General features: G+C 38.6%; 6 protein-coding genes and 1 pseudogene across 6 annotated transcripts in view; 1 reads left to right on the top strand and 6 right to left on the bottom strand.

Annotated features, from left to right (window-relative positions):
- Window positions 1-27,291, bottom strand: part of LOC145760540 (poly [ADP-ribose] polymerase tankyrase-like) — a 127,568-nt gene that overhangs the window by 97,676 nt on the left and 2,601 nt on the right. The window lies entirely within an intron of this gene.
- Window positions 3,572-3,975, bottom strand: LOC145760138 (histone H2B.1-like). Its single transcript, XM_082574014.1, has one exon. The coding sequence runs from the start codon at window positions 3,950-3,952 to the stop codon at window positions 3,593-3,595; it is 360 nt and encodes a 119-aa protein (XP_082430140.1). The 5' UTR covers window positions 3,953-3,975; the 3' UTR covers window positions 3,572-3,592.
- Window positions 4,436-4,819, top strand: LOC145760476 (histone H2A). The gene has a single exon (XM_082574376.1). It carries the CDS (start codon window positions 4,436-4,438, stop codon window positions 4,817-4,819), a length of 384 nt encoding a protein of 127 aa, XP_082430502.1.
- On the bottom strand, window positions 5,342-5,738 carry LOC145759950 (histone H3-like; annotated as a pseudogene).
- LOC145759276 (histone H4) lies at window positions 6,059-6,371 on the bottom strand. Its single transcript, XM_082573060.1, has one exon. The coding sequence runs from the start codon at window positions 6,368-6,370 to the stop codon at window positions 6,059-6,061; it is 312 nt and encodes a 103-aa protein (XP_082429186.1). The 5' UTR covers window position 6,371.
- On the bottom strand, window positions 8,026-8,429 carry LOC145760546 (histone H2B.1-like). The gene has a single exon (XM_082574460.1). The coding sequence runs from the start codon at window positions 8,404-8,406 to the stop codon at window positions 8,047-8,049; it is 360 nt and encodes a 119-aa protein (XP_082430586.1). The 5' UTR covers window positions 8,407-8,429; the 3' UTR covers window positions 8,026-8,046.
- LOC145760541 (poly [ADP-ribose] polymerase tankyrase-like) lies at window positions 8,708-27,031 on the bottom strand. Its single transcript, XM_082574457.1, has 32 exons — window positions 26,898-27,031; window positions 26,538-26,676; window positions 26,057-26,133; window positions 25,811-25,951; window positions 25,441-25,500; window positions 24,549-24,688; window positions 24,290-24,398; window positions 23,504-23,679; window positions 23,119-23,197; window positions 22,708-22,845; window positions 22,026-22,205; window positions 21,369-21,574; window positions 20,708-20,903; window positions 20,227-20,358; window positions 19,580-19,682; window positions 18,960-19,090; window positions 17,967-18,191; window positions 17,135-17,296; window positions 16,688-16,837; window positions 16,193-16,279; window positions 15,654-15,710; window positions 15,160-15,324; window positions 14,822-15,036; window positions 14,070-14,197; window positions 13,142-13,364; window positions 12,782-12,876; window positions 12,367-12,508; window positions 11,410-11,569; window positions 10,814-10,903; window positions 10,479-10,631; window positions 9,344-9,461; window positions 8,708-8,832 (listed from the first exon to the last, which is right to left on the bottom strand). Exons 2-32 carry the CDS (start codon window positions 26,575-26,577, stop codon window positions 8,708-8,710), a joined length of 4,203 nt encoding a protein of 1,400 aa, XP_082430583.1. The 5' UTR covers window positions 26,578-26,676; window positions 26,898-27,031.

Below are 27,291 nucleotides of genomic sequence, written 5' to 3'. Positions count from 1 at the left end.
GTTATGTCTAGGAGTTCACGGGTTTTTGTAAAGGGCAGAAGATGGTCGTCGTATAGTTCGAGGATTTCCGTGGGCTCGGTTTTTGATTTCAAAAGGGAATATATGTAGCTGTCCGGGGCGTTGGTATATGTTGTGGAAAGTATTGTTTGCAGAATTTTGTTTTTGGTATGAGATCTGTGTAAATTGTACAGTTGTTTTTTAAGGTTGAAATATTTCTGGGTCAATTGTTGATTTAGATTTCCTTGTAAGTTTAATTTTGCCTCTTCAAGTTGTAGTTCTAGTTTATTTCTCATATCGGTAAAATTATTTGAGTGCTTTTTGGCGAATTTGATATTGGCATTTTTTATAAAACTCTTAATTTTAGTCCACGTATTTGTTATTTCTGTTGTGTTGTCGTTCAGGTGTGGTATGGTATGTGATATGTAATGTGTAAAAGATGGGTCCAGATAGATTTTGATGTTATTTCGCCAAGTGCCTTGGCCCTTGTTTGTTTTTTGTGCTGAGCTGAGAGTTAGATCTGCTGTGACAAAATCATGGTCGGAAAGGCAGCATGGTATTATGTTGTGGGATATTGTTTTAATTTGGTTTGATGTATATATTCTATCTATTCTTGATTGACTGGTTAAACTGGTATACGTATATTGTTTTATTTTTGGTTGGAGTTTCCTTAATGCATCAGCTATAGAAAGGGTTTCGCAAAATCGAAAGAACGAATGATTGTTAGTTTTGTTGATAATTGGTGGGTTGAGATCGAGTTTGAAGTTTTCAATGTTATTAAAATCACCAGCTACAATTGTGGGGTATTGCGATGAAACCAGGTGAAAGATAGAGTTAAAATAGTTGGTATTTTCAGTCAAGTTTTTGTAATGACCGGAGCAAGGTGCATAAATGTTGACTATGTGAAAGGTGTGGGTATACGTATCTATATCGATACTTATTGTGCGGCCGTCTGGAGTAAGATTAACGTTTTTGGCTATTAAATTATTTGTGTTTATTAGAATTGCAACGCCCCCACGAGCGATGGTAGATGTGGGGGAGGAGGAGAAAAAGGATTTGCCAGCCTTCCATTCGTTGGACCAGAGCTGTTCAAGATGGTGGTGGGAGTGAGTTTCCTGCAGTAGTATTATGGAATTTTGGGTCTGAGAAAGGCTGGCAAAAAGGGCTTGGCGTTTTACGGGGTCGCCAAGCCCGTTGCAGTTCAAGGAGGTAATTTTTAACATCGACGTCATCCAGGTGTGTATTTAAAAAAGATTATTTTCGATTTATGGAAAGTAGGTAGGTAAGGTTTTGGTAATTTGTTGTTGTGTAAAATTGGGTTTATTTTGTGCCTTTGGTTGTGAAATTTAGCGTTGGTTTGATTTTTGCGATTATGGGTTGGTTTTAACTGTGGGTTCCAGGTGTTAAGCATATTATACATAAAACGAATGAAAGCAATATAAATTAGAAAAATCAATATATTAAAGTTTAAGGTTACGAGAAATGTTAAAAAGGTACCGTTTGGTTTGCTTGGGGTCCTTCCGGGGTGGAGTCTTGATCGTCGGATGAGGTTGAACATTCTAATGTGAGATTATGTTCATGATGGTATTGTTCTATGGTTCTTCTTTCTTCGTCGGTTATAAATACACAAGAGTCTATGGTTGTTAGTTTTGATGTTGATAGTTGGTGAGATGGTGTAGAATGGTGAAAGAGTGGTCGTTTAGGCGGCGGTCCGGAGGCTTGAGAAGATCCACTGCTGATCATTGATTGCTCAGCTTGGTGTGGTTTTACGGGTTGGTTGTTGTTTTCTTTCACGATTTTTTGTTGTGGTGTGTTGACTTTATTCGATGCTTGTTGTTGGGTGTCTGCATTTTGTGGTACTTTTGGGGTTCTTTGTCCAAAATAGTAAACTGGAAAGTGGTAGCCTTGAATTTTGAAAAATGTAGGGATTTTTACTTGCTTTAGGAGGTCACCGTTTACATAAAAGAAACGTTTTCCTGTAAGGATACCGTTTGGGTCTCGTTGTCTATGCACCTTTGTAACTGGCAGATTGTAAGTTTGTAAAAAAATTTCTATAATCGGTTCATCTGTGTATCGGCCTGGTATATCTTGCACCGTTATGGGTACGAAGTCCTGTTTCCAGAGCTTGCAGTAGCTGACATTTTGCCACGTTTTATTATCAATTAAGTTGTTGACATTGGCTTCCAGTTTTTTAGCATTTTGCCTGTTGTTCATTGTGATAATAGCTAGGCCGTTGAATTTGCAGAATAGACTTTCAAGATGTGTGGGTTCAAATTTTAGGTTTTTAATTTCGTTGATAAGCCAATTTCGAGGTCTCATTTCAGTGAATTTTATCAACACATCTGTTTCGTGGTCACAGACGAATTGGTTTTGGTTTGGAACGGTTGAAGGTTTTGTTGTAATTTGGGCGTAAGTTGGTTGATTGTTGGCGGTTTTTGATGTTGAAGGATAGTTTTCTTCATTATTTTTTGGGGGAGGGGTTTCATTGTTGATGTAGTGGTATTGGGTTTGGTTGTCGTAGGTTTTTTGAGAATGTTTTGTTCTTGGTGGTATTACAGGCCTAGTTGGAGTATGGGTTGGAGTTGGGTTAAGCGGTGAAGTGTTTAGGGTATCTGCTACTGCTTGGTTGTTTTTCGCAGCATTTCTGTTTCTTTTCGCCATTTTGGCAGTGGGGATGTATAATCTGGGTTGAGGGGTCTTCAGAAAAATATACTCCTATTTGTGGTGCTTGTTTTTTTTCAGAAATTAAGTAGTAATCCAAAGATTCTGTAGAACTCTTTGTTAACTTTCACTGAACTAAGACTGACAGACAAAAATCGGGCAGAACTTCGCGATCTAATTATATGCTGCTTTTCTTCGTCTGTTGGGCTGTCATGTTGGTTGGTCTTCGTTCGATTTCGCTTTTCGCTATGAAAGCCCGGCCACTGCTATGACGCGTTATAAATAGCTCGCTGTCGAACCGAAACGAAACGACGCGAACGGAGCGATCGGCCTGGCGGCGGCTTTTGCTGGCGAATCTGTGCTAAGGCGCGAGCACGTTTCTTGCTGCGGCGCGGCCGCGCGACCTCGGACGGAGCTCGGCAGCGGCTCGAAACGAGCGTCTTCGGCCGCCGCAGCTCCCCGTCGCGTCGCCGTGCGCGTGGTGGCCGAGCTTCGCTCGCGGTCGGTCGCCGAACCTCGGCAAAACGCTGCCGGGCCGCGTTTTGGCGAGTTTGCTCGCCTCGTTCGGCCCGTTCGGCGAGCGACGGGCCCGCGCCGCCGCCTTTCGTCGCCTTGGCGCCTCGCAGGAACCGCGGCGCGCCCAAGGGCGCAGGTCTGGCCGTCGTGGGGCGTAGCCGTCCCGTCGTTTTGCGAGCTCGCGCGGCCGCCGAAAGCACTCGAGCGACCGGGGCCCGAGCGAAATTTCGATCTTCTCGCCGCTATTTGCGAACGAGCGAACAACAACAACAACAACTTTGTCTGATAATAAAAATATTAATAAACGTGTTTTTCGATGGGGCCCGCGAACGGGCGTGGTGGCTTTTCTCTTTCGAGCACGAGGGGTGGCTCTGAAAAGAGCCGTTTCGCTGTTTTTTTTTTCGTCGTCGTCGAAAAACTACTTCGAGCTGGTGTATTTGGTCACGGCCTTGGTGCCCTCCGACACGGCGTGCTTGGCCAGTTCGCCGGGCAAGAGCAGTCGCACGGCGGTCTGGATTTCGCGGCTGCTGATCGTGTGCCGCTTGTTGTAGGTTGCCAGGCGCGAGCCCTCGGACGCGATTCGCTCGAAGATGTCGTTCACGAACGAGTTCATGATGCTCATCGCCTTGCTGGAGATGCCGGTGTCGGGGTGCACCTGCTTGAGCACCTTGTAAATGTAGATGCTGAAGCTCTCCTTTCGGCGGGCGCGTCGCTTCTTTTTGTTTTCGGCCGGCGCGGCCTTCTTGACTGCCTTCTTCGTGCCTTTTGATGCTGCCATCGTGTTGTCGCGGTTGTGGTGGGTTTGCGAGCTGAGTGTGGCGGCTGGTCGGCGCGCTCGCTTTTAAAGCCGCCGCTATGCAAATGAGCACTCGAAGCGCCGGCCAATCGCAGGCGCGCGAGCCGTTCGAGCGACTCGGCAACGGCCAATCGGCGTTCCGCCGCCTTCGCCACGGGGGCTTTCCCTTATGCAAATTGGCCATCGAAACGGGCGCCAATCGCAGTCTAGCGAGTTGCGGCGCTCGCCACGCGATTGGTCGACGCGCGCGCTAACTGCAGCGCATACGAAACAACGGGGGGCTTTCCCTTATGCAAATTGGCCATCGAAACGGGCACCAATCGCAGTCGAGCGAGTTGCGGCGCGCGCCGCGCGATTGGTCGACGACCGGTCGGCGCGCGCAAAACTGCAGCATATATAAAGCGACTCGAGCGGCGACGGCCTCACAGTCTTACTTTGAAGCACCAACCGCAACTACGAATCAACATGTCAGGACGAGGTAAAGGAAACGCCGGAGGCAAAGCGAAGGCAAAGCCGAAGAGCCGCTCGTCGCGCGCGGGCCTGCAGTTCCCCGTCGGCCGCGTGCATCGACTTCTCCGCCAGGGTCACTACTCGGAGCGCGTCGGCGCCGGCGCGCCTGTCTACATGGCCGCCGTGCTCGAGTACTTGAGCGCCGAGGTGTTGGAATTGGCCGGCAACGCCGCGCGAGACAACAAGAAAACCCGAATCATCCCGCGCCACTTGCAGCTGGCCATTCGCAACGACGAGGAACTCAACAAGCTGCTCGGCGGCGTCACGATCGCTCAGGGCGGCGTGCTGCCCAACATCCAGGCCGTGCTTTTGCCCAAAAAGACCTCGAAGAAGGCCTGAGCAACGACGACGGCGCGAACGAAAAAACTCGAAACGGCTCTTTTCAGAGCCACCCGAACAGAATTGCAGAGAGATGCCCGGACTTCGAATGTTTTCGTCGTCATTTTGCGCCGCGCCCTCGTTGCCAATTTTCGGCAAACACACGTGCGCGAACCAACCGCCGCTCCTCGCTGTGTCGCAGCCAGTGGGGGGTTTCCCTCTTTTTTCGCGACCTGCTAGCTTTCTCGAAACGAGGCCGAGAGCGCGAGTCGCTTCGGCGGCAAAAGAACGTCGCGCTGGCCGATCGGCGCGCCTCTTTCTCTCTTGCCTGTCGCAGCCAGTGGGGGGTTTCCCTCTTTTGCCCGACCGGCTAGCTTTCTCGAAACGAGGCCGAGAGCGCGGGTCGCTTCGGCGGCAAAAGAACGTCGCACGGCCGGTCGGCCAATCGCGCGGCGCCGGCCGACGTTACTCGGAACTCTTTCTTGTTGAACGGGTGGCTCTGAAAAGAGCCGTTTGTGTGGTGCGGCACGCTGCTGCGTTCGCCTAGGCCCTCTCGCCTCGAATTCGCCTGGCCAGCTGGATGTCTTTCGGCATGATGGTCACGCGCTTGGCGTGGATCGCGCACAAGTTGGTGTCCTCGAACAGACCGACGAGGTAAGCTTCGCTGGCCTCCTGCAGGGCCATCACGGCGCTGCCCTGAAAGCGGAGGTCGGTCTTGAAGTCCTGCGCGATTTCGCGCACGAGTCGCTGGAAGGGCAGCTTGCGAATGAGCAGCTCGGTCGACTTCTGGTAACGCCTGATCTCGCGCAGCGCGACTGTCCCCGGTCGATAACGGTGGGGCTTCTTGACGCCGCCCGTGGCCGGCGCACTTGGTGGCGAGCTGCTTGCGAGGCGCCTTGCCTCCTGTCGACTTTCGAGCTGTCTGCTTGGTTCTTGCCATTTCTTTGCTTTTTGCTTGGTCTGCTTGTTTACTGCGACGACGTTCCACTGAAACTGATGTCGTCGCTCGGTTCGAAGCGCCTTTTATACTGCCACTGCGTCGCTTGCCGTTGGTCGAAGAATTGGCGCGCCGGCGCGCGGCCAATGAGCGCGCTCCGCTGAGCGCCAATGAAACGGCGCCGAGCGAGGCCGGGAAGGCGAGTCGATTCGGCGGCGAAAAAAACATCGCCCGGCGTGCCGGTCTAAGTAACTCTCTCTTGCGTTAAACGGGTGGCCCTGAAAAGGGCCGATTGTGTTGCTGTCGCCTGCGTGGCCCGCCGCCTAACCGCCGAAGCCGTACAGCGTTCGCCCTTGGCGCTTCAAAGCGTAGACGACGTCGAGCGCGGTTACGGTCTTCCGTTTTGCATGTTCGGTGTAGGTGACCGCGTCGCGAATCACGTTCTCGAGAAAGACCTTGAGCACGCCGCGAGTCTCTTCGTAGATAAGGCCGGAGATTCGTTTGACGCCGCCCCGTCGAGCGAGACGCCTGATCGCGGGCTTCGTGATACCCTGGATGTTGTCGCGCAGAACCTTGCGATGTCGTTTCGCGCCCCCCTTTCCCAAGCCTTTTCCGCCTTTGCCTCGTCCTGACATGTTGCTGATAAGTGAGTGAGTTGTTGTTGCTGCTTCGCTGTCCGCTGAAGAATGTGCTCGACTTCGGCCGGCGCGCGCCTTTATACGGGCCGAGTCGGACGCGAAAGCGCGCTTTGGCGCATTTTCACCGCCGCGACCAATCGGCGTGCAGCGCGCGCACCCCGCTCGTTTCGTGCTTCGCCGCGGGGCGCCGAACGTCGAAGAGCGGTCGATCGCGAGCGACGCCGCCCGGCCACCTGCCGGCTTCGTAATTACCCCGACCCCGGGAATCTCTCTCGACTGAAACAACGGGTGGCCCTGAAAAGAGCCGTTGTGTGAGGGCGCGCCAGACGGGCGCAACGCCGCGCCGGCTACTTCTTGCTGGCCTTTTTCGCCGTCGTCGACTTTTTCGCGGCGACCTTCTTCACGGCGGGCTTCTTCGGCTTCGGCTTGGCGGCCGCGAGCTTCTTGGCCGCCGTCGTGGCCTTTTTCGCGGCGGGCTTCTTGGCTGCCTTTTTCGGCGTGGCCTTCTTCGAGGCGGCGGGCGCCGACTTCTTGGCCGCGGCCCGCTTGTTTTTGGACGGCGTGCCGGTCTTCTTCTGGCCGGCCGCGGGCTTCTTCTTCTTCGCTGCTGCGGCGGCGGCCGGCTTTTTAGCGGCGGCGGGCTTCTTCTTCTTCTCGGCGACGGGAAGCTTGAAAGAGCCGGACGCGCCCGTGCCCTTGGTCTGCGCGAGAGTCTTGTCGGCGGTCATTCGCTTGACGGCGGCGGTGACGTTGCGGCTGGCCGTGCCGTCCTTTACGTCGTAGTTGCTCCGTATGTAGCTGACGATGGCCTGGCGAGACGTGCCGCGTTTGTTCTTGGTCGCGGCCACGGCGGCGGCGACCATGACCCGGTAGGTGGGGTGCGCCGGCGGCGCGGCCTTCGGCGTCTTCTTGGCTTTGCCGGCGGACTGTTGCTGTTGCTGTTGGGCTGTCATGTTGGTTGGTCTTCGTTCGATTTCGCTTTTCGCTATGAAAGCCCGGCCACTGCTATGACGCGTTATAAATAGCTCGCTGTCGAACCGAAACGAAACGACGCGAACGGAGCGATCGGCCTGGCGGCGGCTTTTGCTGGCGAATCTGTGCTAAGGCGCGAGCACGTTTCTTGCTGCGGCGCGGCCGCGCGACCTCGGACGGAGCTCGGCAGCGGCTCGAAACGAGCGTCTTCGGCCGCCGCAGCCCCCCGTCGCGTCGCCGTGCGCGTGGTGGCCGAGCTTCGCTCGCGGTCGGTCGCCGAACCTCGGCAAAACGCTGCCGGGCCGCGTTTTGGCGAGTTTGCTCGCCTCGTTCGGCCCGTTCGGCGAGCGACGGGCCCGCGCCGCCGCCTTTCGTCGCCTTGGCGCCTCGCAGGAACCGCGGCGCGCCCAAGGGCGCAGGTCTGGCCGTCGTGGGGCGTAGCCGTCCCGTCGTTTTGCGAGCTCGCGCGGCCGCCGAAAGCACTCGAGCGACCGGGGCCCGAGCGAAATTTCGATCTTCTCGCCGCTATTTGCGAACGAGCGAACAACAACAACAACAACTTTGTCTGATAATAAAAATATTAATAAACGTGTTTTTCGATGGGGCCCGCGAACGGGCGTGGTGGCTTTTCTCTTTCGAGCACGAGGGGTGGCTCTGAAAAGAGCCGTTTCGCTGTTTTTTTTTTCGTCGTCGTCGAAAAACTACTTCGAGCTGGTGTATTTGGTCACGGCCTTGGTGCCCTCCGACACGGCGTGCTTGGCCAGTTCGCCGGGCAAGAGCAGTCGCACGGCGGTCTGGATTTCGCGGCTGCTGATCGTGTGCCGCTTGTTGTAGGTTGCCAGGCGCGAGCCCTCGGACGCGATTCGCTCGAAGATGTCGTTCACGAACGAGTTCATGATGCTCATCGCCTTGCTGGAGATGCCGGTGTCGGGGTGCACCTGCTTGAGCACCTTGTAAATGTAGATGCTGAAGCTCTCCTTTCGGCGGGCGCGTCGCTTCTTTTTGTTTTCGGCCGGCGCGGCCTTCTTGACTGCCTTCTTCGTGCCTTTTGATGCTGCCATCGTGTTGTCGCGGTTGTGGTGGGTTTGCGAGCTGAGTGTGGCGGCTGGTCGGCGCGCTCGCTTTTAAAGCCGCCGCTATGCAAATGAGCACTCGAAGCGCCGGCCAATCGCAGGCGCGCGAGCCGTTCGAGCGACTCGGCAACGGCCAATCGGCGTTCCGCCGCCTTCGCCACGGGGGGCTTTCCCTTATGCAAATTGGCCATCGAAATTTAAACAATTTAATTTTATAAAAATTCTATAAAATAAAATTTTCAAAAAAATTGTTATTGTCAAAATACGATTGGAACTAAAAACTGTATTGTCACCTTAAAATGTTAATTGTGACATCATCAGTAATTGTAGAATTCCACAACAATGAACCAAATGCATTTCGACCAGTCAAATCCTTCATCGCAATCATTCCACGAAATGAAGAAGGATTCCGCTCTTAAATTTAGTTTTTATTAAAAAAATAAAAGAAAAGCAAATTTTTAATTTTTTAAATCATAAATTGAAAAAAAAAACAATTAGCAAATCCCGATAATTAAAAAAGAAAGTTAGCAAGGTGCATAAAGAAAAAAAAGAATTGGCAAAGACCGGGATACACAAGAGAAAATTAGCAAGGAGCGTAAAATACTGAGAACCTTAAAGAGAGAGAATTTGGGAGGCATGTTCTAAGTATAAGAAAAAATACTGGGGACCTTAAAGTCAGAGAGAATTTGAGAAGCATGTTAAGTATGGAAAAAAAAGTAAAAACTGTATAGTACAAGATAGAATATAAAGAACCATTAAGTACAGTAGAGAATTAGCAAAGACCATAAAGTACAAGAAGAATTAATAAGGACTGCAAAGTAAAAAAGTAAATTAGCAAAGACAAAGTGTAAATCTTGAAGTTAAAAACAGTAAGATAAACCAGTTTGTGTAAAAACCCTAAAGTACAAGTGAAACGTAATTTTACCAATAAAGAACTTGATGAGTTGAATATTTTTAGTGAAGGCGGAATAATGTAACGGGGTGCAACCAAAATCATCTGTTGTATAACTCGGTACTCCGCGCTCTATCAAAACCTTGGCAACCTAGTAACAAAAATAATAAAATATTTAAATTCAAGAGTAAGGTTGTAGACCTGCAGCTTGGTGTAGTGGTAAGAACACTTGTTACACCACACATGAGGTCGTGGGTACAATCCCCACTGATCTTTTGAGTAAGGCGCTTTAAATGGTATGAACTCCTGCTGAGTCAGCACTTAACCAGCAGTATAATTATTGGGCAATAATAATCTATAATATTTCAAACTGCCACAGGCAACTCGAGACTGGGTCAGAGTAACTTATGTTAATCTATGTTTAAGTCGCACATTCGACTTTCCCACATCAAGGATAAAGATATATACAAAAAAAAATGTTCTATGCTTTTATGATGTGATCGGAAAAAAAACCTAAATTTCGTAAACAACATTTTTACAAAAAATTTAGGTTAACATATTTTCAGAAATTAAAGGAGATTACACAAAGGAGGGTTAGGGTAGGATGGGGTTAATAAAACAAATCATTGTCGGTAAAAAAATGTTTTAGGCATATGGTTTTCATTAAATGGCATTTTAGTAAAATGGTTCAATGCCCTTAATAGAAGTTAAAACCGGAGGCTTCATTTGGATGTGATAGCTTTATATAGTAGAAAGAACCATAAGGGTTTTGGGTTTGATTATCACTGCATTTATGTCACAGCAGTCTTCAATTAAAATGTTTTAAATCAAAACGAAAAAATTTTTGAAGTACAATCAATAAAAATATTTAAATAAATATTAAATTGTTTTAGCTTTCTACACCAAGAATTGCAGAATGGTTGAAGTGTTTAGACCAGGGACAATACTACCTGAAGTCCTTGACTCGATTCCCACTGCTTCTATGTCAAAGCAGTCTCTACTAATGAGCTAACAAGACTTACACTTTTAAGGCATTATCACAAGGTCACGTATATTAAAAAACTGACATAGGCAACCCAAGACTTAGTCGGGTTAAAAAATGTTTAGGCTGTAAAGTTGGCATTTTTACAACAAGAATTAAACAATATTTTAAGAAATATAATTTTACCTTTATTTGAACATCAGTGTTATCCGGTTTGTTGATGGCCAAAACATGAAGCAAATTTTGTTTTTGGTTATTCTTCTCGCACAGTTTACTTCCATCTCTCTGCTTCCGCAACAGGGAGAGCACCACCTGGTACTTTCTGGCCTTCATAGCCGACTAAAAAAAATTGTTTTTTGAATTTTTTTAGCAAAGGAAAATTTTACCAAAATAATACAAATATTTATTTTATCTAAATTTAATTTTTTAGTGCAAGTTTAAGTGAATACTTATAATTAAAAGACAGTTTAGGCTAAATTTTTATTTAAATTTAATTTAACAAATTTTTAGTTGTATTTTACCTCCACAGCTGATGCATATTTGACTCCACAGGCCTCCAATCTATCTAACATAACATAAGTAACTCCCTGCCATCCCTTTTCCACTACAACCTAGAAATAACGTACTTGTTAAAACATTTGGCTTTACTACATAAGGTCCAAAGTTTATTTCTATTGTTACCATGCTTTTTTGCCCTTAAATAAGATGCTATGAACAATATAAACTTTTGCTAAGTCATACCACAATTCACAGATTAATTATATGAAATGTATTATCAATAATATTTTAAAGTCAACTCGAGACTGGGTTAAAGCAACAAATGTTACTCTATATTTAGGTCACTAAATTGACCCTCCACATCAAGGATGTATTTTACAAAACAGTTTAAAAAATTATCGTGATTGAAATTAACATCAAAAATAAACTAACAAAAACAAATGAAATATAAAACTAAAAATGTCATTTGTAAATTTAAAAATCAAAAAATTTAAAAGTAAAATGGTCGTTAAAGCTTATAACAAAAATTTTTGTATTTTTAAAAAACTATGAATTTAAGAAAAAATTGCAATTAAAATACTTTTTTTATTTTTACAATCTTTTTAAAAAATTAATTTACCTTGAAAACTGGTTCACAAGTTGGTTTCCTTTGTGGAAAAATCAAAGATTTTAATTTCCATTTGGTTAGCTCCTTTTCTTTATCTCCTCCTGGTGGTAGCGGGATTGTAATGACATTTGAATTCACATTCGCTCCCTTTTGGATCAACATCACAGCACAACTAAGATAAAATATAAAAAAACAATTTTAGAACATTAAAAAAAATAAATATAAAACTGACTGTTTGGTGCAGTGGTAACATGCACTTGGCATTAGAACTTGAGGTCCTGAGTTTGATCCCTACTGCTTACATGTTGCTGCATGAAGTAAACTTTTAAACTTGATACAAGCACAAACATTAAACTGCAAGTTTAAGATTAGGTAATAAACATATATTTACATCTTTATTTGCAATTTTAAGAGGCCGACTTTACAGACTAATCATGTGCCGGCATTTAGTTTAACACACAGTTTTTGACAGTATTTAATACTATTATGTAAAAGATAATAAGCCTGTTAAAAATGGGCTCAGCATCGTATTGCTTATAGCACCTAACTTGAAGGTGCTACAACATGAGTGTTGTGAAAAGTACACATATAATCTTAAAAATTACTGGCAGCATGGTGTAGTGATAAGAACACTTGCTACACCACACATGATGTCGTGGGTTCAATCCCCACTGCTCTCATGCTGTAGCACCCTTGAGTAAGGCGCTATTAATGGTATGAAACTTCTGCTGAGCCAGCACTTAATCAGCAGTTTAATTATCAAGCAATTAAAATCTATGAAATGTCTCAAACTGCTACAGGCAATTCGTGACTGGGTCAGAGTAATTAATGTTACTCTATGTTTAAGTCGCGCATTCGACTTTCCCACATCGAAGATAAAGATATATACAAAAAATAAATAATTTATAGAGCAGGCTAGCAATAAAAAGCATTTCTTATCCTTTAAGTTCTGACAAAATGTATGAATACCTGTTATGCCCTGCTTTTACTGCCAAACTTAGCGGCGTGTTTTGATCCAGATCTTGGCGGTTAATATTTGCTCCTCTTTCAACTAAGTGCATGCAGCAGATCATTGCCCCTTTGCGTGCAGCTTCGTGAAGGGGGCTACGACCTTAATAGGGATAAAAAACAAGTACTGACAATAAAATACATATTACCATAAAATATTATACTAAATAAAAATAAGACCAAGAACCATATTTAAAAATATGCCATTTTATCGACATTCGAATTAACCCCCTCGGAAAAATGCCATTTGATTTTTTTCCAAATTTTACTAATATAACTCAATACAAAAAAATATTTAAAAAAGTTTTACTTTAAATTTATTGAAAAAAAACTTAGTCTTTAAGTTTACTTAAAAAATTTTTTAAAAAAATGTTACCTTTTAAGTCACAACAATCGACTTCGGAACCCTTCATTCCTGAAGTAAGTAGGGTTGTTAACTCAATCGGGTCACAGTCACCGGTCGTTACCCCTCTGCAACACAAATAAATTAACCAAAAGTTAATACAACTGTATTGAATAAAACAAAAAAATCAGCTAAAATTTACCAATAAAACAATTCATTCATACATACACCATTTTAAACCGATAAACTCCAGTTCTAATAAAAACAGCTATTTTTGATAAACACCATTTTAAACCGGAAACACAATTTTTTACATAAAACACCAATTTAAAAAAAACAATTTTTTTATAATCGCACCATTTTAAACCAACAAACACCAATTCCAAATCTTACCCTTCATCTTGTATCTTAGTGTAAGCATAATGCAGTGGCACCCTTCCATACTGATCGGAAGTCGTTAAACTTGCTCCTTTCTCGATTAACAAGTCCGGGATGTCAAATAGAGCAGAACTTGGGCCACTGGCATTTACTGCAAGATGTAAAGCTGTTCTTCCTTCGAAGTCGGTCTTACTTAAGGATGCTTGCTTCTCCAGAAGAGCATTTACCAAGTCAATTTCTAAAAATTCGACAAAATAGTTTAAAAAATATTGGTTAACAAAATTATAAAACTTAAAATTATTATTTCTAGTCGTTTTCCATCTTACTTGCTGCATTTTAAATATGGTGATTAGGTAATAGTATGGTGATATGGTGATTAGGTAAAAACAGCACTTAATCAGCATTATAATTATTGGGCAATTATAATCTATAAATTCCCAAACTGCCACAGGCAACTCGAGACTGGGTCAGAGTAACTTATGTTACTCTACTCTATGTTTAACTCGCGCATTCAACTTTCCCACATCGAGGATAAAGATATATACAAAAAAAAACTAATGCATGCTTATAATCATTATTTGTGCACCACAAATGCCTTTTATTTCATTTTAAAGGTCTAGTAATTGGACATACAAATATTTGTATTAGCCTACTACACTACATTAAAATAAAGATTCGGAAAGCGTGGTATACCGGTCATGGCATCAGCCTACAAACCAAATGGTTTTAAGTTTGAGCCTCACCGATGCCACACTGTTCACCAATGAGCCATTGTTTACAGACAACTTTAACATGATACAACACACTCTTACCCATATTAATACAGAAAACCTAACACTTTAAGTTAATAAAAAAAATATATATTTATAGATTTTAAAATAACTTTTTTTACTTTTAAAAATTTATTTTTACATTTTTTTCTTTCCTTTTTAAAATTATTTACCTTCTTCCTTTTCTACTGCATACATCAGCGCTGATCTTCCATTCCTTGGGTCACAAGAAACTTGTTTGATATCAGAAATTGTTCGTAACAACGACCTTATAGCCGGCAACAAACTCTTCTCACCTGGCCTTTATATGCAAAACAATATATTTAAATCCAAGAAATAAAATAAATCCGAGTGTGTATTGGTTAGAGCACTTAACCTTACATCATGAGACCCCGGGTTTGATTCCAACAGCTTTTATGTTGTGGCACCTTCCAGTAAAGTGCTGTAACTGGTAAAATTTTCTGTCGAACCAAAACAACAAATGAGAAAACTGACCATCAGAACCAATAATATCCCAAACTGCCAAAGTTACTCAAGACTGGGTCAGAGTAACAACAGTTACATTATGTAAGATTGTAAAGTGATGCTTGTTTTTTTCCATTTACTTTATTTACGTTTAATTTCCACTGCGAACATGCTGTATGTTGCCTCTTTTTAAAGCTCGAAAACCCCCAAATCCAGGGTTTAATTCAAACTAGAGTTATATTGTAGGTTTATTTTGTTAAAAGTTAAAGCAAATGTTTTAGTTTTGATTCCTACTGCTGGCATAAAGTAGTTTTAATAAAGAATTAAAACAAAGCTAAAAGCAAAGGGTTCGATAACCACTGCTGGTTTATTAAAATGCCTTTTGACAAACAAATCACAAAAAAAATAAAAAATAAAGTAAACACAAAAAAAAATTCTAAAATATCAAAAAATATCTTACCCATGTCTAGCTACAGCTAATATTAAAGGAGCGGCAGGATATTTATGTTTTTTGTTGTTCGAACAAAAATTTAGTTGGGCTCCCACTTCCAATAACATTTGTACAGCACGCCAGTTGTGGCATAAAAGTGCCGCTAAAAGCGGTGACAACCCTTGTCCATCAAGCACGTCCAAACGGGGCTTGTGACGTAAAAGACATGCAAATACTTTGCATTCCTAAAAAATTAAATTAAAAAAAAATTATTATTTTACTTTTTTAAATATTTTTAACTACTTTTTTTTAATATTTTAAAAATTGCTCAAGAAAAAGCTAAAAATTATCACAAAAATAATAATTACTTTATCAATAGAAGCCTTGCTAAGATAATGGGCAGCAGTCTTTCCCTCATCTTGAATATTTTTGTAATTTCTGCGAGTTTTACAAACAATTGCGCTGACGTCCGATTTTGCCGCTAAAATTAAAGCCTCCATAAGTGGGCAGGCATTATCTTCAAGTTGTTTTTGCTAATAAATATTTATTTTTTTTTTAATTAATTTTTTTTTGTAATTCTTGGTTTATGATATTGTTTTAACTGACGGCAAGGTATAGTTATTAAAATACTTGGCTTCATAACATGAGGTCTTTGGTTTGATTCTCACTGCTTTTATGTTATAGCAACCTTAAATAAGGTGGTATAAGGAGTTTAAACTCCTACCAAGCTAAAAACTAATTGGTAGGTTAATTATCTGGCAAAATGCTTAATAATATCCAAAACTGTCAAATATAAACTAATATCCTATACCATACCAATATCAAATCAAACAAACAAAAAATCAAAAAAACATTTTTTTACCAATTTTTGATTTTCTGCAGACGCTACATCAGAAGAAACAGAAGTTGATTTCGCATGCTAAAAACAAAACAAAAAATAAGTTTTTTGTTTAAAAGTAATAATAAACAAACAAACAGCTCTCAAGGTGTAGTGATTAGAACACTTGGCTTTACTACATGAGGTCCTGGGTTCAATCCCTTTTGTTTCCATACTGTAGCGCCCATAATAAGACACTATAAACAGTACAAACTCCTTCCACGTCAAAACCAGTAAGCAGATTAATTATTAGGAAAATATAATCAAAAATATTAAAATTGCTCAAAGAAACTCTAGACCGATCCAGAGTAACTGATGTTGGCACAGTGAAGACGAGATTTTAAATTTTGTTTTAAGAATATACATTAAAAAATAACATATTCAATTTTTTTTTGAAAAAAACATGAACTTGCACGTTTTAGTATATTTAATTTAGTACCTTTTAAAAACTAGAAAATTATTAAATTTTACAATTTTAGGTATAAATAATTTTTCATTTTTTTAAATAGAAAGCATAAAGTTACCTCTGATATTGCTTTGGTAAGTAAAATTAATGGGGTAAATCCATATTTGTTTCTTCTAGCAGCTAATTCTTGCACAGTTTGTGAAGTCTATATGTAAACATAAGTTTATATGTAAACATAAATCAATTCTAGACAATAGTATAAAGAGATGATGAACATCTCCACATGAGGTTGGGAGTTCAAACCCTACCATTGTCTGATTGGACTTTTTTTAAGTTTTCTCACATAATACCTCCTCACATAATAAAGCCAAGTGTTTGGGATATTATAGATTATATTTGCCCGATAATTATGCTGCTGATTAAGTGCTGGCTCAGCACGAGATCATACCGTTTATAGCACCTTACTAAAAGGCGCTACAGCATGAGATCATTGGGGATTGAACCCACGACCTCGTGTGTGGTGTAGCAAGTGTTCTTACCACTACACCACGAGGCTGTTTTTTGTTTTTTTAAACACGCAGACAAACTGAAAAATATTAAAACTAAAACAAACCATGTTAACGAGTCCAAACACAATGTCGGCCATGTTTCCTTGGTGCCAGTGTTTAGCAATCATGTGAAGAACGTTGTCTCCGGTCGAGTTTGTAGAACGAGGACAATGAGTTCCCCGTCTCACAAATAATTCAACTAATGGAACGTTCATCTAAAGAAGTAATTTAAATTGTTTTTAAATATGAAATCTAGTAAGGTTCAAAATTTTTAATAAGAATTGAAAAAAATCTTTAGAAATTTAGCAACAGTCCAATCAAATTTTAATTTTGTGTTTAAAAAATTTATTAAAAAACTTGAAAAAATTTTAGGAAGTTTTAAACTTAATTTTTTAAACAACAAAAAAAATTTAATTCACATAAAAATTAACTTTTTTAAAATTAAAACAACAAAGCTAAATTCTAAACTTTTTAAAAAAAAATTCAATCCCAAAAATTCAATATAATCTTACGTCTTCGACAGCAAAATAAAGTGGCAATCTTCCTCTGTAATCAGCCATGTTCAATTCAGCTCCTCTGTCTAGTAATAACTCAGCCAAATACAAACTAACTGACTGCTTTTCTTGGTCAACTTTTTTGTTTGTACGAACACTGTTGGAAGACAGGTTGTGGATCTATAAAATAAGATTTAATTTTTTTTTAAACTTTTCTTGGTTATATTTTAGGCTGTTCTGTTTAGGTTGTTGTTAACATTGTGATATAGTCTGTGTAATAACCTTTTGATTGGCATTGTGGTATTTTAAAAGCTATATTTTAATGAAAAATTTAGAGTTTAAAGATTTAATCCAGAAAAATATATTTAAATGTTTGAAAGGCGATATTGTTTAAATTATGGACAATTTTTACATTTTTTCATGGCGCAAAGAAACCAAACCTAGAATTATAGTCCTAATAATCACCCCAAATTGTTGTTTTAAATAAAAGAATTAAGATACAAAAACAGAAATAATGAAATTCAAAACTTTATGCTTCAAAAACTTTATACAAAACCACAAAATAATTTGCATACCCAACAGCAACATAGCAACCACTAAAAACATAAGCAATCCCTATCACAAGAGGCATAATCCCATTTTAAAGCGGTTTAAGAAAGCATTTTAAAATGGTTGAAAAAGCTATTAGAAAATTCATAATAGCTTAGCTAACAGCATAAAAAAATGTTATAGGCTTACTAATAAATTTTCTTATTAAACAACTTTGTGAAACTAGTTAGCACTTCATTTAGGGCCCTATGAAAAATGTCTTAGTACAAATAAAATAATAAAAAAAACACAACAAACTTACTGAGCCCATTCCCTGTACATCCTGTGCGTTAATTTCCGGTTTAAAATTCTCCAACAAATAAGTGATTTTATCGACTAGTTTCCATGACAACGCTTCGTCCACCAACAGTTTGTCCACTAGAGTGCGGCCACGCTCGTCTCGGAAGTTTGCATCTGCATGATGATCAGATAAAAGTTGAGCAATGTCTCGGTGATCTTTTAACAGTGCAACTCCAATTGGAGGCATCTTAAAAATGTAATAAAAATTTAATGCTAAAACAGAAAACAATTTTTAGTTGTTGGTTATCAGTTAATTTTCACACATTTTTTGTGTTATTTTTTTTTTTTTTTTTTTTTGTATTTATTTTTATCCTCGATGTGGGAAAGTCGAATGCGCGACTTAAACATAGAGTAACATAAGTTACTCCGACCCAGTCTCGAGTTGCCTGTGGCAGTTTGGGATATTATAGAGACTATAATTGCCCGGTAATTATGCTGCTGATTAAGTGCTGGCTCAGCAGGAGTTCATACCGTTTATAGCGCCTTACTCAAGGGCGCTACAGCATGAGATCAGTGGGGATTGAACCCACAACCTCATGTGTGATGTAGCAAGAGTTCTTACCACTACACCACGCTGCCGGTGTTCTACACCACAACACCACGCTGCCGGTGCTCTTTTATTTTTTTTGATTTAAGGAGGTCCATGTTAGACCTAAACACAGAGTAACCTGAGTTACTCAATCCCAGTCTTGCTTTAACTTTGACAGTTTAAAATGTTATTAATCATCTTTGTCGGATAATTAATCTACCCAGTTTTTTTTTAGGAATTTAAGATGCATTTTTTTAAAAAAGGCTAAGGTTAGAAGAGAGTTAATAAAAACTGTCACAGTATCAATGCAGTTTTGTTTTTATGCATATAATATTTGGCAAAATGTCTGTTAAGTAAAAATCATTTTAAACAATATGACAGTAATCCAGTTCTACCATCACACCATAAAAAAGTTTTTTCCTATACCTTTCTATCATTATAAACATCAGGATTGGCTGAGGCTTGCAGCAAGAGAGAAACACAATGATACCATCCATAAGCTGATGAGTAGTGAATGGCTGAATTGTTTGAGGAATCACAAACATTGGGATCGGCACCTTCATGAAAAAAATTAATTTTAATTTTTTTCTTAACATCTTAAAATAATAAATTTATTTTTATAGGGGAAGAGTGTGGTGTTGTGACGTGTCTTAGCTTTTTGTAAAGACCGAGCACAACAGCGAAAAGTGTGGCGTTGGTGCAGCTTGAACACCATACCTTTTGGCTCATAGTATAACACACTTTTTTGTTGTGTATAGCTTTATCCTCGATGTTGGAAGGCCCCAACATAAAGTTTCATTTGTCACCTTGACCCACTTTCAAGTTGCCTTTGGCAGGTTGGGATATTATAAATTATAATTGCTGATAATTAATCTGCTGATTGATCTTGGGCTTTACAAAAATTTGAACCATTTACAGCGCCTTACTTAAGAGTGCTACAACATAAAAGCAGTGGAAATTGAATCAATGACCTCATGCTATAAGGCCAAAGGTTTTAAACCCAACATTTGATTAAATAAACTTTTATATACTACACACTTAAATACCTTTGTTAAGCAGATAAGATATAACGGGATAATGTCCATTAATAGCAGCATGAATTAGTGCAGTTCTTTGCAATTTGTCCCGTATTTCTATACTGGCACCATACTGTAACACACAAGAAAAATTTTAATTAATTGTATATATAACAAAATGACAATATATATGACCTAAGTATATGACAGCAAACTGAAAGACAACTATTAACAGTGTGCAGGATTTAATAGTTAGCGCTAAAATAGGTTAAAATGCAGTCTTTAATACAGACCTTAAATTTGTGTTTCTAAGAATTAAAATTCGGGGGCACTGGCATAAAAATTTAATACCAGTAAAAATAACTTCAAATTAGAATATAATGTAAATTTTGTGAACTTCACACTAATATAGGCCCAAGTCAAATCCGAGTCCAAGTACTCGTACAAGTAATAACAATTTGTAAGATGTGATGTACACTCATAAAGTGCAATAAGTGTCCAAATAATGGTTAAAGCTTACTACTTTTTATACTGTCAAAGCAGGGTTTGTTCAAATGCTATATATAGATACTCAAATCCACCGATTACTTTTGATTTAGTCGCATCCTTATATTGTTACAACCTTAAAAAAGACCAAAGTACTAACGGTTGACTGGCAATTCAACAGAAGTTGTTACCTCAATAAGTGACATGCATGTCTGGATGTGACCTCGTGCCGCAGCCAGCATCAACGGAGTGGCTCGAGCCTTAGAAACGCTGAGAGGTTTGCTCAAGTCAGCTTTGTACTTGGCTAGTATTTCAACAACCCTCTAAAAATGTTTTTTTTTATATCAAAGTATTTTAATTTTTGTTATTTAAACCAAATGATGTAAATGTAACTTTTTTTTAGATTTATTAAAAATAAAAGCGTTTAACATTTATATTGTCGCAAAAAACGCAGTGGAACTTCAAAATTGGCTAAGATTTAGATGCTAAAACATACCAATAATTGTAATCAAACCCTAGATTGTTATTTATGATGCTACAATAAGAATTAAATCTATAACGCCTTGGTTAACCTTTACCAAGAATGGTTTATCAGCAGTGAAATTTAAACCTACTTCCTTGGGTCTTGACCACTAAAGGGAATTTAAAAGCAAAATAATTCTAAAAACTTACATGATGTCCATTCTGAGCTGCGTAATGTATTGCTGACCTATTGCTACGGTCTGGTCGTTCAATTACGTTTACAATCACAAGAACACGTGAATTACTTGCTGTTTTTAAAATCAAATCAACATTTTTATGGCGACCCGATTCAGCCGCTATCATAAGCGGGGTCATCCCATTTACATCCTGCTCTTCAATGCTTACCCTGAAAATGCAAAAATTGTATAATAAAAAATACTAAACTATAAAACTAAAAAATCATATTGTTACCCTGATCCAGTCATGAGTTGCCTTTAACAAATTATAATATTTTTAATGTTATATCTTAGCTCAACACCGTTTTCAATGGGTAGCGCTCCTAAATATGATGCTTAAGACGATCCTGGCCAAACACTTAATCCCCTCTAGAGACTGTGTGAACACTTAACCCCCAACCAGTACTAAAAAAAATCTGCAATTTTATGTAGTGGTTACAACATTCGGCTTTACATTGTAAGGTGAACGGTTCAATTTCCACAGCTACCAAGTTCAAAACCAATTGGCAGGTTATTTATCTGGTAACAATGTCAAATTAAGACTGGGTCGGGGCACAAATGTTTTCCTATGAATAGGCAATAAAGTTAGCTTCCCAAATTACGAAATACATTTATACAGAAAAATAATTTTTTACTTGTTAATCAAAAACTCTAGAGGCTGGGTACTGGTGCAGGCTGCAGCATAATGAATAGGTCTTCTATTCTTCCCATCTGTAGTGTTAAGACATTCCTTTGCTGCACTTATAAGTTGTTTAAGACAGGTTGAGTTAGGGTTACATGCTGCGCAATGGACTGCTTGTAAGCGATGAACGTCAACACTTTTCTTCTTAGCGTCTTTAATCTAGGAATTTTAAAAGGTCTAAAAATTATTTTACATTTTCTAAAAAGTTTTAATGTTTTAAAGTTGTTTTTTGGTATAATTTATTCACGATATGGAAAAACCGATATTTAAAAAAATCTTGACCGAAAATTTAATCTGTTGATTGGTTTGGAGAAGTTTGTACTATTTGTTATGCCTTACTCTTGAGCTACAAGGAAGCAGTGAGGACCGAACTAATGACCTCATGATCTAAGGCCAAGTGTTTTTCCCATTACACCACACTGCCAGATTTATGATTAACAAGTTATCATATAAATTCCATATAAAATATTAATAACTATGACAAAACTATAAAAATGGAAAAAAAAAATGGTTGTGTCATTTTTTCATTGCGTAACTAACTATATTATCTATTGTACCATTTAAATTAGCAGTAGCACATAAAACAAAATTTTGACATTTTTTTTCTCACAGTAAAAGCTGGGGGTAATGGCTCGACCAGATACAACACCAACTCGTGCAACTCGGTTAATCCCCTGCTAGTGGTTTCCTTGGGGGAATTCCCATCGTGGCGAGAGGTTCTGATTAGAAACTGAGCAGTCTCGACATTTCCCATTTCCAGAGCTCGATGAATATTATCGAACAACAGCTCCTAAAAATAAATTTAAAAAAATTAAGTTAATTGTTTGTTTTTTGTAAATCTTATATTCTTAGTTCAATTTCTTCTGCTAGCATGTTGCAGCATTACCAAACAATGCTAGGACTTAAAGTTTAAAGTTTAATTCCTGTTGCGGGCATTTCAATGCATGTTTAAATTAGCCAATGAGAACCTAAGATATCAAGTTTAATTTCAATTGTTGGGACATTTTAGATTGTAAGCAGTTGGAATCGATACCAGAACCTTATGTAGCAAAACCAAGCACAAGACACTTAGCTTCACAGCACAAGGCCTTGGGCTCGATCCCCACTGCGGTGCTTCCATTATGTAGCCCCCTTAAATATCATGCAGGAGATTTTCCTACAGTGCACAATCACAGGCAAAGAGAATTTAGGACAGTTTAAAAAACACTACACCATGCTGCTAATTTTTTGATTATTTTGAAAACTCAAACATTGAAATCAATTTTCTATTATATTTTCAAAAAAATAGTTACCTTCATGTCAACATCTTTCGTCTGAGGATAAACATCAATTAAGAGTTGTAAGATTTCCGGTTTTAATCCTTGTGAACAAGCAAAATAAGCGATGTCCTTTGCCAATGCACTGGCTGAGGTAAAAACTGGCTTTAAGTCCTAAAAAAATAAATAAAAAATATTTTATTTTCTAACCTTACAAAAAAATATTTAGGTTAAATTGAGCTTATATATATATTAAGCTTAGTGAACGATATATATAAATATGTATAACCAAGTTATAGGCCTATGTAATAAATAAAACTGCCATTTGTGGTGCACTGAAAATTTATTCGCTACCAAATTACAGGAAATTAAAACGCCAACTATACCGACTAGTAGACTATTAAATAAAAGAAAACTTTTATCTAAAAATTCAAAAAGATTTAAAACCTTTAAGAAAGCATGATTTCCCTCTTTTAGGCCTTTGCTGATATCCACAGCCGATAATTCTTCACCTTTAAATCCATTTCTAAAAAAATTAAAGTTTTATTTTAAAAAAATTCGATATTTCCACATAAATTTAATTTACAATTTTCATCTAGTAGATATGTTTCAATATGCTTATAGTGGTAAATAAACCCATAACATTGGAACAAAAAAAAATCAAAACAAGAACTTAAATTTTGAACCAAAGACAATATTTAAAAGCCGATATTAGCAAACAAAAACCCAAGTCTAACTTAATAATGATAAAACATACCCTAGTAAGAATTAAACCCTGGACCCAAAGTATACTGTATTTAAAAACTTAAAAAAAATAATTTTAAAAATTTACTGAGTGTCGCAGCTGTCCTTTAACATTATCGGAATTTCTTCGCTCGACTTCACCTCAAACTCACCCAAGCGAGACAGCGTGGTTGCTAAGCAACGAATCAATCCAGTGTTTCCGCCAATAAGAGAATAATGAAATGCGGTCAAGTCGAGATCGACCGATCGAGTTTTGCACAAAATCTAAAAACAATTTTTGTTCGATCATTTTTTTGAGTAAATAAAAAATTTCAGGTTTTTTAAACAATTTCCAACCTACAAAAACTATTTTTATAAGATTAAATTAAATATATATATCATTTTAAAATTGTATTTAATTAAATTGGATCTCTTGTAGTTTATAGTCCTCGAACAAACTCTTTGCTACCCACAATCCTCACCAAATTTTCCATTACTTTTACAGTTTTTGAATAATACGTTTACATATTTTAAACCTATATTTACCCTGGCTCTAAAATCACTATCTATATGTGAATAAAGCTTTTTGTATGATAAATATATATACATATTTTTAACTTAAAGGCCTACAAAATACATAAAACTGTCATTTGTGGTGCGCAGTTAAATTATCAGCAGCAAATATCGATTGTAAGTTGCAACCATATAACGGGAATTTAATTGCTGACTTTAGGACAGGCCTTTGACTAGTTTTGCTAATAATTGTTTATGTTACTTTCATGGTTCTCACATTAAATTACATTAACATTCTAATTTTTTTAAAGGAACAGAAATTACAAGTGATCCAAAAAAATTAAAACTAAACTTGAAAATGCAAAACTTAGCTGAATCTAACCTGTGGTATAGCAGAAATGTCGTTAAATATAATATCCAGTTGATCAATGTCTTGTAATATTGAGGATCTAATTGCCAGCTTGTCATTTGGCAAATAACTATTACTTTGCCTAAAATTTAAAAAAATAATAATTAAAAAAAAAAAAATTTGAACAAATGCAGAAAAATAAACACCAAACCAAAATAACAACCCAAAATTTGTTTTTGTAAATCTTATATACTTGTTAAAATTTTTATTTTTAATTCGAAAACAAAATAACCTCAGTTCGAATGCAGGGTCCTTTAAGGAAATATCGATAGCTTGGTTGGGAATAAGATTTTCGTTACTTTTATGAGGTTGCATTTGTTGAACCACATCAGGGTTTATCATGTAGTGGACTGCCCCCTGATTGCTGATTATCTGTAAAAATTTATTATTTTTGGTTACTTGAACATAATAAAATAAATTTAACAATGTTGGGTAAATGTACTTGGTGTAGTGGTAAGAACACTTTCTACATGTAGTGGTAAAAACACTTTCTACAGCTTGGTGTAGTGGTAAGAACACTTTCTACATGTAGTGGTAAAAACACTTTCTACAGCTTGGTGTAGTGGTAAGAACACTTTCTACATCACACATGAGGTCGTGGGTTCAATCCCCACTGATCTCATGCTGTAGCGCCTGCGAGTAAGGCACTATAAACGGTATGAACTCATGCTGAGCCAGCACGTAATCAGCAGCATAATTATCAAGCATTTATAATCTATAATATCCCAAACTGCCACAGGCAACTCGAGACTGGGTCGGAGTAATTGATGTTACTTCATGTTTAGGTCGCGCATTCGACTTTCCCACATCGAGGATAAATATATACAAAAAAAAATGTAGAGTTTTTTTGGGATAGCTTTATGTAATTGGAATAATATGGGACCGTTTTGGAGTAATTTTGCATAATGAGATAACACGAGTGCTTTCTTTGAGTTAATTTAACATAATATGAGTTAATATTGGGCCATTTTGAGTTAATATATGGTTGGGTAACTAAAATAAAAAGACAGATTTTAACATAACAGTACAAAACAAAATGACTAATGGGTAGTGCAAAGTTGTTTAAAATAAAGATTTCTTTTGTTTGTTTACCCCCCTCGGCCCCAACAAAAACTTGTTTTTACCTCTTTTGACTTTCTTGGTCTTCCTCTCTTTGCAACAGCTCCTGATTCCCCAGTTTTTATCTAAATAAAAATTAATATTTGCTAGCAGTGAGAATCAACTACAGAAACTGTGAATTTAAGACTATTGCAAGTACAACTCGCCAGAAGTGCGAATCAAATCAAAAACCCCATAATTAAGTGGTAAGTACATCTTTATAAAGGTAAGTTCAATTTATATGCTTTTAAAATAAATAAAACTGCCATTTTGTGGTGTATGGGTAAATTATCGCCGGCAAATATTAGCTAAGTGTTGACATCTAAAATGCCACTGTTAGGGCAGGCTATCAACCAGAAAAAAAAAATTTACCAATTTTTTTATTATTTAACCTACATCTAAAGACTTTTTGGGCGACGTGATTTTAACGTTTTGTCCAATTTCAAATTTGTTTTTTCTTTTGGGGGTTTTTCCTGAACCGTGAAATTGGATCTTCCCCAATTTTCGAGTGGAATCAAATTCCTTTGTAATTTTTCGCTAACAATAAAATTATATATAATTTATATATTATTAGTTACAAAAATTTTATTAAATACATTTTTAAAGAATTACTTATTATCCCTTTAAAAAAAGCATTTTTACCTTTCCGGTTTTTTGTTCAGCTGCCACTTTTGCAGTAATTGAAATATTTTGATTATTGTCTTCAGTATTTTCCCAATCTAATAAAAAAAAACATTAGAAAAAACAAATACAGTACTATTGATAAGTTGCCTCTTGTAAAACCTTTCACTTCACAACATGAGGTCTTTGGTTCGATCCCCACTGATTCAATGTTTAGTGCCCTTGAGTAAACCACTATAAATTCCTATTAAGCCCAAAAGCAATCGGTAGTTTATTTATCAGTTTAAATTTATAACAATATTATAAACTGTAAAAGGCAACTTAAGAACGTAAGACTAAGAAAAATAAATTTTACCCTACAATGCTCGTAAAATTGGAATTCCCACATCGAGGATAAAAATATACATAAAAATGATATTATATCATGCCAGGATTTTACCCAGTCTCAAATTGTACAAATTAAAGTGATTGTTGACTTCAAAATTAAAGCTTACTATACTACCTGTGTTTTTTTGCTTAGCAGCCCTTTTTAGATTTGTCATTTTCTTGTCGTCGTTTTCACCAGAATCGGAATCCGAGGAAATTTCAGATTCACCACGAAGTGATTTTTCTAATCTATGGTTAATCTTTTTTACCTGAGCCTGAAAAAAATAAATAAAAAAAATTAGAATTCCTTAAAAAAAAGAATTTCAAAAATTATCTGAATTCGAACCTGACAAAAAAAATTAATTAAATAAACATTCATAAAATTTGTTAGAAAAAAAATAAGAAAAAGGTAAAAAATTATCTAAATTTGTTAAAAATAATTAAATATAGTTAGAATAAAAATAATGAAAAAATATTTCAAAAATTTTGCCCTTACTTCAGGAAGCTCAAACTCATTATTCTCAATTTTTTTCAGCACAACGCCAGAGTAAAGCACAGAATTAAAATGCAAATAATCAAAGTAGGATCGCTTGAAAATGTTTGGCTCCTTGCATTTGTCTAACCATTGAACTTTAAATGGTTTGCTGACGGTAAAGATATTATTAGGGCATATGCACAAATAAAATCCACCTAAAAAATTAATAAGCACAGTGTTTATTTTTTTTAAAAGTTTTTATCCCTAAAAAATAGGAATCGAACCAATAAAATTAAGGTGTGACATTCTATGTTTTACCCACTACACCAAAGTGGCCTCACTACATAAGGTCTTGTGTTCAATTCCTACTGCTTTCATGTAGATGCTTGTTATTAACTGGTAAAAGCAACTACAA

Source organism: Corella eumyota, chromosome 7, assembly GCF_963082875.1.
Source record: "Corella eumyota chromosome 7, kaCorEumy4.1, whole genome shotgun sequence".
Classification (NCBI taxonomy): domain Eukaryota; kingdom Metazoa; phylum Chordata; class Ascidiacea; order Phlebobranchia; family Corellidae; genus Corella; species Corella eumyota.
The sequence above is the reverse complement of the archived record's forward strand: the minus strand, read 5'-3'. Positions and strand labels throughout refer to the sequence as shown.

Bases quoted from the DNA above. Each gene is read 5' to 3' on its own strand.
- LOC145760138 (XM_082574014.1), bottom strand. From the start codon at position 3,952: ATGGCAGCATCAAAAGGCACGAAGAAGGCAGTCAAGAAGGCCGCGCCG.
- LOC145760476 (XM_082574376.1), top strand. From the start codon at position 4,436: ATGTCAGGACGAGGTAAAGGAAACGCCGGAGGCAAAGCGAAGGCAAAG.
- LOC145759276 (XM_082573060.1), bottom strand. From the start codon at position 6,370: ATGTCAGGACGAGGCAAAGGCGGAAAAGGCTTGGGAAAGGGGGGCGCG.
- LOC145760546 (XM_082574460.1), bottom strand. From the start codon at position 8,406: ATGGCAGCATCAAAAGGCACGAAGAAGGCAGTCAAGAAGGCCGCGCCG.
- LOC145760541 (XM_082574457.1), bottom strand. From the start codon at position 26,577: ATGACAAATCTAAAAAGGGCTGCTAAGCAAAAAAACACAG. The intron at 16,280-16,687 runs GTTTGTTTTAGT...GTTTACATATAG, and splicing joins TGTTTGGACTCGTTAACATG to ACTTCACAAACTGTGCAAGA. The intron at 11,570-12,366 runs GTATTCATACAT...ATTTTATCTTAG, and splicing joins GTAAAAGCAGGGCATAACAG to TTGTGCTGTGATGTTGATCC.